Raw genomic sequence first — 15,966 nt, forward strand, 5'->3', positions numbered from 1 at the left:
TACCGCTCATAGCCAGTGTGATCGAGTCAATGCACGGGGCGCACTTCTTCACAAAATTGGATCTCAGGAGCACTTACAACCTGTACGTCAAGGCTATGAAATGCCTGTTCTTTAAACAGTCCGTCTCCTTCCTAGGGTACCGCATTTCCACTTCAGGGGTGGAGATGGAGAGTGACAGCATTTCAGCCGTGCGTAATTGGCAGACTCCCACCACGGTAAAGGAAGTGCAGCGGTTTTTCGGGTTTGCCAACTACTACCGGAGGTTTATCCAGGGTTTTGGTAAGGTAGCGGCTCCCATTACCTCACTACTGAAGGGTGGACCGGTGCGTTTGCAGTGGTCGGCTGAGGCGGACAGAGCTTTTGGTCACCTGAGGGCTCTGTTTTCCTCGGCTCCGGTGCTGGCTCATCCGGATCCCTATTTGGCGTTCATAGTGGAGGAGGACGCGTCCGAGGCTGGGATAGGAGCCGTGCTCTCTCAGCGCTCGGGTACACCACCAAAGCTCCGCCCCTGTGCCTCCGGTTTTCTAAGTCCTACCGTCTCCTCCCTTTGCCCGGTCTCCCTACGGTCCTACAGACTGCGGAGGCCCTGTTCACACACGTCTTCCGGCACTCCGGGTTGCCAGAGGACATAGTATCTGATCGAGGTCCCCAATTCACATCAAGGGTCTGGAGGGCGTTCATGGAACGTTTGGGAGTCTCTATCAGCCTTATCTCAGGTTTTCACCCCGAGAGGAACGGGCAGGTGGAGAGAGTAAACCAGGATGTGGGTAGGTTTCTGCGGTCTTATTGCCAAGACCGACCGGGGGAGTGGGCGGCGTTCATAACCCGGGCAGAGATGGCCCAGAACACGCTCCGCCACTCCTCTACCAACCTCTCCCCCTTCCAGTGCGTACTGGGGTACCAGCCGGTTCTTGCTCCGTGGCATCAGAGACAGATTGAGGCTCCTGCGGTGGATAACTGGTTTAGGCGCTCGGAGGAGACATGGGACGCCGCTCATGTGCACCTTCAGCGGACCGTGAGGCGTCAGAAAGCCAGCGCAGACCGCCACCACAGTGGAGTCCCTGGTGAACGGGTCTGGCTCTCGACCTGAAACCTGCCCCTCCGCCTGCCCTGTCGGAAGCTGGGCCCGCGGTATGTGTGGCCATTCAAAGTCCTGAGGAGATTGAACATGGTTTGTTACAGTTTACAGCTTCCCCCAGATTACTGTATATACTCCTCATTCCATGTGTCTCTCCTCAGGCCAGTGGTAGCTGGTCCACTCCAGGAGTCTGAGGTGCGGGAGGTTCCTCTGCCCCCTCTGGACATCGAGGGGCCCCCGGCGTATGCAGTCCAATCCATACTGGACTCGAGGCGTCGGGCGAGGGGCCTCATGGAGTGGGAGGGGTACGATCCGGAGGAGAGATGCTGGGTGCCGGTGGAGGACGTATTGGACACTTCAATGCTGCGGGAGTTCCACTGTCTCCATCCAGATCGCCCTACGCCTCGCCCTCCGGGTCGTCCCCAAGGCCGTTGTCGGTGCACTGCAGGAGCCTCGTGTCAAGGGGGGTACTGTCATGACTTCCGCAGGAGTCGGTCCCTCTCCTTGTTCGAGCTGTGTTCGGCGGTCGACGTCACCTGCATTCTAGCCATCGCCGATCCACTTTTCATTTTCCATTTGTTTTGTCTTTGTTTTCTACACACCTGATTTCAATTCCCCCATTACATGTTCATTATTTAACCCTCTGGTTTACTTTTGTTACCAGGTTTTGTTATTACGCCCGTTTATTTCATGGTACCGGTATTTTTACCGCACCATAGTATTGTGTTAATACTGGTGTTGTCTTCATTTAAATACCTTGTCCACTCATCTCAGCTCTCCTGCGCCCGACTCCTTTCACCAGTTACCCACAGCCTTGACAATTATAGTAAGTTCAGAGAGAGCTACAGTATAGGCAGAATATCTCACTGCATTACAGTACGTTCAGAGAGAGCTACAGGATAGGTGTAAGGTTTTGGATTTGTTTTCTTAGTCAACCTTGTGTTCTGTTTCATTGTGTTCTTGAACGTAGCCCTGTTTCTTTGTGTTCTTGAACGTAGCTCTGTCTTTCATTTTTGTTCATTGATTTCACGTGTGTTAGTTACTCACCTGGTCTCATCAGCTCCTTATTTAGTTCAGTTCATTCTGTTTGTGCCTTTGTGAGGTATTGTTTGTTTTGACTCGACTAAGCCTTTTCCTAGCTTGTTTGTGAGGACTAGCCAGTCCTAGTTATGATTCACCTGCCTGTTTGCCTACCTGTGTATGACCATTGCCTGCCCGTGACCATGATTCCTGCCTTCTGCGAAGGCAAAATAAACACCTGCCGCGCTCTGCGCGTGAATCTATACCTTTTCCTCCTGAGAATTCATTACAATAGGCAGAATCTCTCACTGCATGACAGTAAGTTCAGAGAGAGTTACATTATAGGCAGTAAGTACATTCTACATTCAGGACTACATTAACGGCGGGCATATTAACACACGTTCACACTTTACTGTAATCTCAAGTGCACTGGGTTACATACATGCTATTACTCTTTAAGTGCGTGTGTGTGTCTATGTCTGCACTTGTGTTTGGTGTCTGTGCGTGTGTGTGTGAAATGACAGAACAGCCCATGCTATTGCAGCAGCAAATGAGGATCCCTAATGAATACAAATACAATTACAAATTGTTACAGCACCTCTCCATCACTGCTGAGGCTATGTGATGAAACCATTGGATTGTTATTTCTTAGTCTGCTATGCTTGGTTCCCTCGGAGAATGGTCAGGGTAGTTCATTTCAGGAGCAGCCCATTCCTATCTGTTTGGTTTGGTTAGCTGGCTTGGTTTTGCTTCGGAAGGCAACCATATTATAAACAAGTAATTTAATGATTTGACAATGATTTTATCTGTCTATTATTCAATATTAAGGGCAGACAGTGGAATGTTGAGGTCACAAGTCACTGGTATATTCATAAAACAACACTCACATTGATATGACTGAAACTAGGCCACAAAATGATAATAGTGATTTATTAAGTCTAGGGGTTTTCTTTTGAAGCAGTCGTTTAGTCAGCTGAATCTGATTCAGAGTGCCGGCAACTAATAATGTTATATTTGGAATAGACAAGTAGAGTATGATCTGTACAGCATAAATACATTACATTACATTTAAACTAATTGATTATTGTTCACTAACATATGTTGTGCCTTACTTTCTAAGCCCCATTTGTCTCCCCAGTCCCCATCCCTCTTTCTCTGTCTCTCTCTGACATCACTCATTCTCTCTATCTGTCCCTGAGACATGATCATGTGTCAATTGGAGTTGATGAGTGCTGTTTTAATGTGTTGATCCTGGAACTAGTACTGACCCAAAAATGTGTCTTTCTCTCTCTTCTCTCTCTCTCTCTCTCTCTCTCTCTCTCTTCTCTCTCTCTGTGTCTGTCTGTCTGTCTCTCTCTCTCTCTCTCTGTGTCTGTCTATCTCTCTCTCTCTCTCTCTCTCTCTCTCTCTCTCTGTGTGTCTCTCTTTGTGTCTCTCTCTCTGTGTCTCTCTCTCTCTCTCTCTCTGTGTGTCTCTCTCTCTCTTCTCTCTCTCTCTCTCTCTGTGTCTCTCTCTCTCTCTCTCTCTCTCTCTCTCTCTCTCTCTCTCTCTCTCTCTCTCTCTCTCTCTCTCTCTCTCTGCAGAATGTCCAGTGGGGTACTTTAAGTCGGTGTTGGGTTCGGTTCCGTGTTCAGTGTGTCCGTCTAACAGCAGGACCAGTCAGGAGGGATCGCGTGTGTGTGAGTGTCGCAGCGGCTTCTACAGAGCACCAGCCGACGTCAACTCCTCCGCCTGCACAAGTGAGCTGTGTGTGTGTGTGTGTGTGTGTGTGTGTGTGTGTGTGTGTGTGTGTGTGTGTGTGTGTGTGTGTGTGTGTGTGTGTGTGTGTGTGTGTGTGTGTGTGTGTGTGACACAGATTAGCTACATGCACTAGCAGCATTACGTAACAAATAGATCTGTTTGATTGAAAAGCTTTCACCTTTGTTGAGATGTAACATATATATTTAGTAATTTAGCCGATGCTTTTACCCAGAGATAAGTATCTACTTCAGCATATATAATATACACAGTGCTTTCAGAAAGTATTCACACCCCTGACTTATTCCACATTTTGTTGTGTTACAGCCTGAATTCAAAATGGATTAAATGGATTTTTTTCTCTCACCCATCTATACACAGTACTCCATAACGACAGTGAATTTTTGTGAGTCTTGGCACAATATTTGAGGCTTATAATATTTGCACATTATTATTTTTAAAATTCTTCAAGATCTGTCAAGTTTGTTGTTCATCATTGCTAGACAGACATTTTCAAGTCTTGCCATAGATTTTCAAGACGATTTAAGTCAAAACTGTAACTACACCACTCAGGAACATTCACTGTGTTTTTGGTAAGCAACTCCAGTGTTAGGAACATCTTCCTAATATTGAGTTGCACCCCCCTTTTGCCCTCAGAACAGCCTCAATTAGTCGGGCGGGGCATGCTCTCTACAGGGTGTTGAAAGTGTTCCACAGGGATGCTTGTCCATGTTGACTCCAATGCTTCCCACAGTTGTCATGTTGGCTGGATGTTCTTTGGTTGGGGGACCGTTCTTGATACACACAGGAAACTGTTAAGTGTGTAAAAACGCAGCAGCGTTGCAGTTCTTGAAAAAAATCGGTGCGCTCGGCACCTACTACCATACCCCGTTCAAAGACACTTACATCTTTTGTCTTGCCCATTCACTCTCTGAATGGACTCTCACAATCTATGCATCAATTATCTCAAGGCTTAAAAATACTTCTTTACACTGACTGAAGTGGATTTAACAAGTGACATCAGTGATGTGGTGTGTTTGCCCCAAAGATAACACTTTGTATTCAGGACATTAAGTCATTTTTTTGCAGTATTACTTTAGTGCCTTGTTGCAACAAGGCACTAAAGTAATACTGTAAAACATGCATCCTGTTTGCAAACAGGATGCATGTTTTGGAATATTTGTATTCTGTACAGGCTTCTGTCTTTTCACTCTGTCATTTAGATTAGTATTGTGGAGTAACTACAATGATGTTGATCCATCCTCAGTTTCTTTTCCTGTCATTAAACTGTTGTAAAGTCACCATTGGCCTCATGGTAAAAGAAATCCCTGAGTGGTTTCCTTCTTCTCTGGCAACTGAGTTATGAAGGATGCCTGTATCTTTGTAGTGACTGGGTGTATTGAGACACCACCCAAAGTGTAATTAATAACTTCACCAAGCTCAAAGGAATATTCAATGTCTGCTTTTTTACCCATCTACCAAAAGCTGCATATCTTTACGAGGCATTGGAAAATCTCCCTGGTCTTTGTGGTTGAAATTCACTGCTTGACTGAGGGACCTTACAGATAATTGTATGTACGGGGTACAGTGATGAGGTAGTCATTTTAGAAATCATGATAAACACTATTATTGCTCACAGAGTCCATGCAACGTATGTGACTTGTTAAGCAACATTTATTTAGGATTGCCATATAGGCCAGTGACTCAATTGTATCCATTTTAAATTCAGGTTGAAACACAAGAACATGTTGAAAAGGTCAAGGGGTGAACATTCCGAAGGCACTCATCCCTCTAATTTGCCCTTCTCTTTCCTTCCATCTTTCTCCCTCCCTTACTCTCTCTCCTTCCTTCCCTTCTTATCCATCTCTCTCTTCCTCTCTTCCTACATGACATTTAAAGATTATTATTAGATTATTGTTCACTAACATATATTGTGCCTTACTTTCTAAGCCCCATTTGTCTCCTCTCTTTCTGTCTCTCTCTGACATCACTCATTCTCTCTATCTGTCCCTGAGACATGATCATGTGTCAACTGGAGTTGATGAGAGCTGTTTTAATGTGTTGATCCTGGCGCTATAAGTACTGACCCAAAGAGGTTCAAAATGTTTAATCTCTATATCTCTCTCCCCCCTCCAGGCTCTCCCTCTGCTCCGACCTCTGTCTCCTGGGAGTATGAGAGTGGTGATGGTGGGGTGTCTCTGCGCTGGCGCCCTCCACTGGACATGGGTGGTCGTAGCGAGGTGTGGTATGGGGTGGTGTGTAGGATCTGTCCCTCGGCCACCTTCACCGCCCCGGGGGCGTGCTCCTGGTGTGGAGAGGCAGTCACCTTCACCCCATCCCAGACGGGCATAAAGCAGACCAAGGTCACCTTCAACAACCTGCTCACCAGAGTCACCTACCTTATACAGGTATGACTACAACTCCCATGAGTACTAGAGTTAACTATCTCATACAGGTAGAACTACAACTTCCCTGATCACCTACCCCCTATAGACACTACATTTCCCATCACCTACCTCATACAGGTATAAAACTTGTGCATTAGAGTCACCTACTTCATATAGATACTGGATTAAATGTACACCCACTTAGTTAACCTAACCTTGTCTTACTTTTTCCTGCTGTTGATTGACAGGTGCAAGCGGTCAATGATGTCTCAGCTCTGAGTCCTTTCCCGCCTCAATTCATCAGCATCAATTTCACTACTAGCCAATCAGGTGAGAGCATGAGTCAGGCTTAAAGGGCCCTTCTGCCGCTTTTCATCTCCAGCACCAAACCAGTGTCTACATACATGAAAACAGCGTTTCTATGATCTTTGGTTAAAAGGCTTCTCTGTAACATTACACTGTAGGATTAAAAGTCATTTTCAAATCCTGCAAGAAGTGTCTAGTCCTGACGAGCTCCCCACGTCACCGTGAATCTCATAGTGTTTGAAAATCACTTTTTATTTTATTTTTTATTTTTGAAACTTTTTAGCTTCATATTTTTTTCAACAAAATTTAGAAATGCACCGTTTTCACAAACTCAGGACCCTGTCTTTCAAAGGTCATTTGTAAAAATCCAAATAACTTCACAGATATTCATTGTAAAGGGTTTAAACACTGTTTCCCATGCTTGTTCAATGAACCATAAACAATTAATGAACATGCACCTGTGGAACGGTCGTTAAGACACAGCTTACAGATGGTAGGCAATTAAGGTCACAGTTATGAAAACTTAAAGAGGCCTTTCTACTGACTCTGAAAAACACCAAAATAAAGATGCCCAGGGTCTCTGCTCATCTGCGTGAACGTGCCTTAGGCATGCTGCAGGTAGGCATGAGGACTGCAGATGTGGACGGGGAAATAAATTGCAATGTCCGTACTGTGAGACGCCTAAGACAGCACTACAGGGAGACAGGACGGACAGTGGCAGACCACAGTGGCAGACCTCGCAGTGGCAGACCACGTGTAACAACACCTGCACAGGATCGGTACATCCGAACATCACACCTGCGGGACAGGTACAGGATGGCAACAACAATTGCCCGAGTTACACCAGGAACACACAATCCCTCCATCAGTGCTCAGACTGTCCACAATAGGCTGAGTGTGGCTGGACTGAAGGCTTGTAGGCCTGTTGTAAAGCAGGTCCTCACCAGACATCACTGGCAACAACGGCGCCTACGGGCACAAACCCACTGTCGCTGGACCAGACAGGACTGACAAAATTGCTCTTCATTGACGAGTCGCGGTTTTGTCTCACCAGTGGTGATGGTCGGATTTGGGTTTATCGTCGAAGGAATGAGCGTTACACTGAGCTCTGTACTCTGGAGCGGGATCGATTTGGAGGTGGAGAGTCCATCATGGTCTGGGGCGGTGTGTCATAGCATCATTGGACTGAACTTGTTGTCATTGCAGGTAATCTCAATGCTGTGCGTTACAGGGAAGACATCCTCCTCCCTCATGTGGTACCCTTCCTGCAGGCTCATCCTGACATGACCCTCCAGCATGACAATGCCACCAGCCATACTGCTCAGCCATACTGTGCATGATTTCCTGCAAGACTGGAATGTCTGTGTTCTGCCATGGCCAGCGAAGAGCCCGGATCTCAATCCCATTGAGCATGTCTGGTACCTGTTGGATCGGAGGGTGAGGGCTAGGGCTGTCTCCCCCCTCCCAGAAATGTCCTGGAAGTTTCAGGTGCCTTGGTGGAAGAGTGGGGTAACATCTCCCAGCAAGAACTGTCAAATCTGGTGCAGTCCATGTGTGTGTGCGTGCGCGCGTGCGTGCATGCATGCATGCGTGTGTGTCTGCATCAGTTTCTTTGAGTATGGGTGTCTATCTCTCTCTCTTTTCTGCTCTCCATTTTTTCCGGTCCTGCTCTCTGAACTCAATATCACATTATGCTCAGAAGAGAGATATAGAGAGGGACAGGGAGAGAGTTTACAGACAGACAGTTTAGACAGACAGTTTATAGACAGACAGAGAGAAACTTGTAACTTTTAATTAGCTATTTTCCTCCTTTTTCACTCTCGAGCTTTGGTCTGTCTTGGGTTAGTTATACAAGTGTTTGGCCATACAGCACTCTTCAGAGCTGGCTCATTCACTAGTCTGTGTCATGCTGCCCCATCTGGTCAATACAGAAATTACATGATCTGGCAAGGCCAGCTTGTGTTCTCACTCCTGTTCCTCTTTCTTCCTCCCTCTTCTTTACAAAACTCATACATCTCTCTCACCACCTCCCTCTCTCCCAGTACCCTCTCTGGTCCCTAGCCTGCACCAGTTGAGTCGAGCCCCAGACTCCATCACCCTGTCCTGGCCACAGCCTGACAGACCCAATGGAGACATACTGGAGTACCAGCTCAGATACTATGACAAGGTACAGGCTACACACACATGCATGTAGACACAAGTACATACACAAGTACATACACCCAGAGACTGAGCCATTCCCCCCCCCCACCCTCTCTCCCAGGGTTCAGATGAGGACAGTGCAGTGAGTGTGTTCAGTGAGACCAACACAGTGACCGTCAACTCTCTGGCTCCTGGCTCCATCTATGCCTTCCAGATCAGGGCCCGCAACGAGAGGGGCTATGGCCCCTACAGTCATACTGTCTACTTCACTACATTGGCCCTGGGTAACTCACACACACGAATGCACGCACCACACACACACTCACATACACACAGTCAAACACACCCTCTAAATCGCTCTCTGCTTCTCACTTTTTCTTTCTCAGAGGAGAGTTCTAAGCAGATCCAGAATCGGCTCCCTCTATTGGTTGGTTCTGTGATGGGCGGGGCAGCCTTCCTCCTGGTCGTTGTGGCGATAGTGGTCGTTTTTGTGTTCCGCAGGTGAGTGTGTCCTTAACTCCTATCCACACATACATGGTCATGTCATACACACACACACACACACACACACACACACACACACACACACACACACACACACACACACACAGTGCAATGTTCTGAAACACTGGTTTGTTGTCTTTACTCAGTAAGAGGAGGGAGAGCCCCTACAGTGACAGACTCCAGAGGTACATCAGCCACAAAGGTGAGTCAGGGTGTATGATGGCTATTATTACCATTCTGTCTGTAATATTCTCAGCTGCACATACAGTATATGCTACTTCTATGGTGTTGTTGACATGTTGGTGCAGAGGAACGTGTCTAATGCCCATTACCATCATAACCCCAAGGGCTTGTGGGAGAAAGAGGGGGGAGGGAAAGAAAGAGAAGAAGAGAGGGACCGCATGAGAAATGTGTAGAGAGATAGAGGGGAAAAGACATGGACAATGAGAGGGATAAGGAGAGAGAAAGATGAGGAGAGGAAGAAATACATTTTATTTTTATTTCATGGGGGTGCCATTATCCCTCTGGGCTCAGTGTTCTGCCATCATGCAGCATGGCTTGACCCAGACATGTCCAAGTCTAGGGCCAAATACTGTACATCAACACACTCCACAGGCCCTATTTTGTAGTTGTACTGGTTCACTACAGCCATCCCTGCTCTGTGTGTTCCCTCTGTCAGGGGGGGTGAAGTACTACGTAGACCCTTCCACCTATGAGGACCCCAGTGAGGCGGTCAAGGAATTTGCCCGTGAGATCGACCCCTCTCACCTCAAGATAGAAGAGGTGATTGGTGCAGGTAGGGGTCCTGGTTTGATTCATGCTTGTAGGGATAGTTCTGTAAAAACAAAATGTGTTTTCATAGCTCATATGTTGGGCCAGGAGTCAAGCTGGGTCCAAACTCAACTCATAATATCTCTCTCTCTCTCCCACCCTTTCCCCCACCCCCTCCAGCCCAGTTTGGGGAGGTGTCTCGGGGGCGCTACCGGCCCCTGGGTCGTAGGGAGGTGCTGGTGGCGGTGAAGACGCTGCGCTGGGGCGTGACAGACAGAGAGAAGGCAGTGTTTATGACCGAGGCGGGGGTGCTGGGACAGTTTGACCACCCCAACGTGCTGAAGCTGGAAGGGGTGGTCACCCACAGCCCACCAGAGAGGATCATCACTGAGTTCATGGAGAATGGACCACTGGATGCCTTCCTCAGGGTGAGAGCTACAACAGCTACACCATGTTTGACAAAGAACTACAACTCCCAGCCACACCATGTTAAACCAAGAACTACAACTCCCACCTACACCATATTAGACTAAGAACGACACCTCCCATCTACACCATGTTAGACTAGGAACTACAACTCCCAGCCACACCATGTTAGACTAAGAACTACAACTCGCATCTACACCATGGTAGACCAAGAACTACAACTCCCATCTACACAGTAACTAAGTCCTCAGGGTGAGACTGAGAAAACAGTAGATTATGGTCAGTTAATGTAATATAATGTATCTCTCTCCATCTCTCTCACTCCCCAGGAGAATGAGGACCAGTTCAGTGTTCTCCAGCTTGTAGGGATGGTGAGGGGTGTTGGGGCTGGGATGAGGTACCTCTCTGAGAGGAACTTTGTCCACCGGGACCTGGCTGCCAGGAACGTGCTGGTCAACTCTAACCTGGTGTGTAAGGTGTCTGACTTTGGGCTGTCGCGGCTCATGAGGGGTTTGGACCATAACATGCCCACCTACACTGCCTCACTGGTACATGCTGCTGGGAAATTTGAGTTTTCCTGTTGATATGCTTCTGTGTTTGTTTAATGATGATTAGTCTTGTATTTCCACTCTAAAAGACTACTTATGTTAATAGAAGATCACAACATTCACAGTCCTCAACCACTCATCCCCATCGCTCTCCTCTCTCAACCACTCATCCCTCTCTCTCCTCTCAGGGCAGTAAGATTCCTGTCAGGTGGACAGCCCCGGAGGCCTTCCAGCATCGCAAGTTCAGCTCAGCTAGTGATGTCTGGAGCTTCGGAGTGCTCATGTGGGAAGTGATGTCATATGGCGAGCGGCCATACTGGGACATGAGCAATCAGGAAGTGAGTTGTGGGAGGGTTAAGCGAGAGCCAAACAGAGACTAAACACACTGACAGCTGAACAGAATGGTTAATCATCTCTAAGTCCCTCTGTACTGATGGGACCTCTCTATATAGGGCAGCTTGTTAACATCCAGATGGTTACTAATACCCTTCCTCCTTCCTTCTCTGTCTCTCTCCCGCTCTCTCTCTTTCTTCTTGCTCTCTCTCTCTCTCTCTCTCTCTCTCTCTCACTTTGCCTCTCTCTCTCTCTCCCTGCCCCTGTCCCTCTTCTTTCTCCCCTACCTCCTCTCTCTTCCCTCCCTATAATACAGGTAATGAAGGCGGTAGCAGACCAGTACCGTCTCCCAGCCCCCCATAACTGTCCTCCAGCTCTCCACTCCCTGATGCTGCAGTGTTGGCAGGCTGAGAGGGGCGACCGGCTAGGCTTTGACTCCCTCCTCTCCTCCCTGGACAGGCTCATACGACACCCTGCCTCCCTCAAGGCAGAGCAACCCCGGTGAGACTACACTTCCCATCTGCCTTTTCTTCCATATTTTACACAGCAGACGTAACGGATCACATTCCCAAACAGTGATCTTAGGAGAGCATGTATTACGTTATCATGTAAATGAATTGAATCATTGCTATGTTAGGCCAATCATTTTCGCTCTCGATCTTTCCCTCTCCAACTCAAGCTCCACCCAGCCACTTCTGAGCCCCACCCCCACAGACCTGTCGTCGGTGGCGACGGTCAGTGAGTGGCTGACAGCGTTGAGGATGGACAGGTATAAGGACCAGTTTGAGAGGGCACATCTGGACACACTGGACCGAGTCAGCAGGCTAACCATGGAGTGAGTCCTGGGCTTCAATATCAATAAAGTTATTTTCATATAATGCAAATCGTGCCTTTAGAAGCAATGGATACTTTTCTGAACTCTCTCTCTCTCATTCTCTCCTTCCCTCAGGGATGTGCAGAACCTGGGGGTGAACCTGTTGGGACACCAGAGGAAGATCACCAATGCGGCCCAGCAGCTCAGAACCCACCTCACCCAGGGCCAGGTGGAGGTCTAGAACCCACCAATCACCTGAGAGCTTCACAGGAAGTAACAGAGGTGCACTATTGAAGCTGTAGTCCAAGGCAAAGCGAGATCTGGGAGGAGAGTTGATTAGAAGGAATAGGGAGATTTGAGGGAGAAAAGTCTGTTATTTCACTTGTTTGCTGTTTACATTCTCTTTCTCTTTGCCGGTCTCTACCTCTCTTTCTCTCACTCCTCCCAAATTGTCCCTCTTTCACTTGTAAGTTTCACTACCCTCAGTAAATTAAAACAGTGAAAATTAGTTTTTTACCCAAACACAGGGATCTCCCGTCACAAGCAATTGCATAGACAATCAAATACTGTTTTTGCTGATTAATGTTGATATCAAGAACATTGTTCATGATTATTTGTCAAGCTACACCTCTTTACTGAAATCAGAAAATGCCAACCTCTGTTGACTAAACATTAGCCAATGGTTTCTCCCATCGGTCACTAGCCTGGTCACATCTGGGGATTATTCCATTAGACTCAAGAAATGGGGGTGTAGTTCATGTTGTGACAGAATGGAGTCACCCATCATTGAGCAGCACCCTCCTCTGTGTATATTTCAGTTCACACTCCTTTTTTTGAATTGATAAAGTCACTGGGTCATTTGAGCATTGTAAATGTGAAATGGTTTAACTGGACTATGTGATCTGATTGCCCATCGAAGTAAGGAAGGCGATGTTATGCTTCGTGAGTATTCTGTGTCTGTTTGTGTTCATGTGTATATGTTGTATGAGGAGTGTGTGTGTGTGGGGGGGGGGTGAAGAAATCCCCATCAACTGAGGAGGGTCACTCCTCTTTGAACTGTCCGCCGTCCGGCTAACAAAATCACAGTTTCCCTGTAACAATACATCTTAGAGTGCAATAAAACATAAACATTTGTAACATGACAGTTTAATTCACACAGTAACATTAATTTCATCCATCTTCACACCTCCAATGGTGTCCACACTCCCAGGGTTCTGGAGGAACGTCCCTCCCCCGGAGAAAGCCTCAGATAAGGTGTGTTCGGCCCCTTTGATAGCCCACAGATGGTCAGCCATCCAAACAGTGTCATAAATTGGAATTTTGTCATCACTCTGGACCTCGGCGCCTACAAGTCTCCAGTAATGAGTTTCACCTTCTCTCATTCGTGTGTGTGTATATGAGTGTATCCACATGAGTAAGTATGTTCATTTGTATTTGTTCACCACTATTCCACCATTGTGCAAATTTGTAAAATAAAGAATATGATTTTATTTAAATCACTGCATTAAGCCTGTTATGTGTCTGACACATAAAAACAGTTTAATCACCAAGGGCACTGGTGATTTTAGCATGTAAATATTGGTGGGGCAAACTCAACTTTTTTTTTTATGCATGCCAGCAAAGCCACTACACAACACTAAGCAATACATGAACTGCACTATAACTGGGAAAAACGGTGCTCACAAACTGTTGTGGCACCGTTTCTTTTCAGCACCATGCAGGGGATCCTTACCACCGCTACACCTGGCTATCAGCGGAGCCTTGTCTGGCAGCCAAACAGTTCATTCAGCCTCATTTACTGCCTTTATAAAAAACATAGCTGTTATGGCTGACATGTTTAAACAAATGTGGTTTCTAATGACAATTGAGATGTACAAACTATGGCATAAGGGAACGGTGAGCGGATCAGGGGCTAGCCATAATTTTGATTAAGACATTAATGAGCAAGCTAAGACGGACGTAGTCAATATAACTATTTGTTCAGCACTTTTAAAATGTACAGCGACAGAATTCAGAACATGGGCCGTTTTTACAGTATTCTCCCTGTACACCAAGTCAGGACCGTAGGATCAATTAATGGGACATATAAGCAGACAATGAAAACTCTTACAATATTTGAAGACATTTCTCTAAAACAGGCTATAGGCTACATGTGCACCACCAAGTCAGAACAGTAGGCTAAGTTTAGAGGGGGAAAGGGACCAAATTATTAGTGTGAGGCCCATAGGCTGCTAACAGCTCACTACACAACATACATTTAGTATTACTATCTTATCTACAGTATACATATCTCCTGGCATATTGCAGCAGCATACAAGACAGTTTTGGACTCACTGTTGTGCTCTGCTCACTTGAACAGGAAGGTGGCATGGCAGTCCTTCTTGTGGGCAAATTTTGTCATGAAGCTTTGTCATCAAAGTCTGGCATTCTTTGGATTTATGGTGCTTTCAAGACAACTGGGAACTTGGAAAAAACAAGGTCGCATTATGATGTCAGTGATCTTCAGGTCGGAGCTCTAGAAAGAGGCCAGAATTCCCAGTTAGATGACTGCTCAAAATGTTGTTTTTTTCCGGAGTTCCCAGTTGTGTTGAACTCACTGAAGTCTGAGATTTCCAAGTTTCCAGTTGTTTTGAATGTGGCAGAATTCATGCTGGATTGACAGCATGGCCAATGTATTCAATCTTCTCTGGCCCATGGTGTTGTTTGTGAATGTTTATCCTTTTAAGCTTGGAAAAGAAACGCTTAAACCCAGACTTGGACCACACACCCTCTCCACCGAATAGCAGGTAGGGGAGCAAAATAGTGATTGCTTGCAGTTGGCCACTGATTCCTTCCAAAACACTCATTGTTGAATTTGCGATTGTTGAACATGCTGTGTAATGTTTATGTCCAATGGCCGATGACCACTGATACATTTTATCTATAATTTCTCTTCATATGACAAGGATTGAAAAGGATTTGCCAGTAAACTGTCAACGTGATTCATGACGATGACTGCTTGTCCAGCTTGCTAGCTAAGATTTTGAAAGTATGATGTTGACATGAGTCAGTCCAATCAGTCCAATCAAAGCTACGTTAGATATAATGTGATTTGACATCATTTTACCTGTGGCCAATGACCTTGAGCCTTCTTGGATGGGCATTTCTAATGTAAATCTATGGCAGCACCCAAGTGGGCTTGACATTTCTAGCTCTCCCTGTAGATTTCGCAGTGACAGAACACTGAGCCAATCACGATGCAACTAGAGAAGATTACCAACCCCTGCGCTCTGTATTGTCCGCTAGCTGCCACCACAGAAAGAATTGAGCTAAGCTGAAACACCTGTGTTTTGGAGCTGCCTTACTCAAGAAACCTAAAAAGAGGCCATGTTAATATGCAACTTTATTAACTCAATAAATGTTTTACATTGTTTGCAAACTGATATGCCCCACCTGCCCTGAATGACGGGTTGCCACTGACCAGGGGGCCTCAACTATAAACATTGCATATGCGCAAAATATGCCCAAAACACGTTTGACAATTTTTACGCAAAAGTTAGCATTTATAAAAACTGAAATTGAGGTGAGAATGTGCTTATCCCCCCGCAAGCTTTAGATCATGCGTATGCACAGTTTCTAGTGGTTGAAGTATTGCATTGCAAGAAGGCTAAACTAGCCTAGTAGCCTTGTGCAAATGGTATCATGACTCATGATATGACCCAGATGCAGACACAGGAGGAGACAAAGGTCTGTGAGACGAAGGTTTAATCCGATGCTTCAGATCCGAAAACACCTGGTCAGCAGCTGGGGACCACGTGAACCAAACCTTGGGAGAGGTGAGAGCAGAGAGGGGGGGGAGAACCACGAAGAGTTACCTTAAGAAAAGAAAACAGTAGCTGCCTCCACTATACCAGCACCATT

At 46.4% G+C, this 15,966-nt stretch overlaps 1 protein-coding gene across 1 annotated transcript in view; it reads left to right on the top strand.

Annotated features, from left to right (window-relative positions):
- Positions 1-13,562, top strand: part of LOC112243956 (ephrin type-B receptor 5-like) — a 76,946-nt gene extending 63,384 nt beyond the window's left edge. Inside the window, 14 exon segments of the mRNA XM_042308396.1 lie at positions 3,682-3,837; positions 5,972-6,243; positions 6,471-6,552; positions 8,571-8,695; positions 8,792-8,954; positions 9,057-9,171; positions 9,321-9,376; positions 9,854-9,970; positions 10,126-10,373; positions 10,701-10,919; positions 11,108-11,257; positions 11,569-11,753; positions 11,932-12,087; positions 12,202-13,562. Of these exon segments, the coding sequence (XP_042164330.1) occupies positions 3,682-3,837; positions 5,972-6,243; positions 6,471-6,552; positions 8,571-8,695; positions 8,792-8,954; positions 9,057-9,171; positions 9,321-9,376; positions 9,854-9,970; positions 10,126-10,373; positions 10,701-10,919; positions 11,108-11,257; positions 11,569-11,753; positions 11,932-12,087; positions 12,202-12,307 (2,150 nt within the window). The 3' untranslated portion in view covers positions 12,308-13,562.
- The last annotated feature ends 2,404 nt before the right edge of the window (positions 13,563-15,966 follow it).

Source organism: Oncorhynchus tshawytscha, linkage group LG03 (assembly GCF_018296145.1).
Source record: "Oncorhynchus tshawytscha isolate Ot180627B linkage group LG03, Otsh_v2.0, whole genome shotgun sequence".
NCBI lineage: Eukaryota > Metazoa > Chordata > Actinopteri > Salmoniformes > Salmonidae > Oncorhynchus > Oncorhynchus tshawytscha.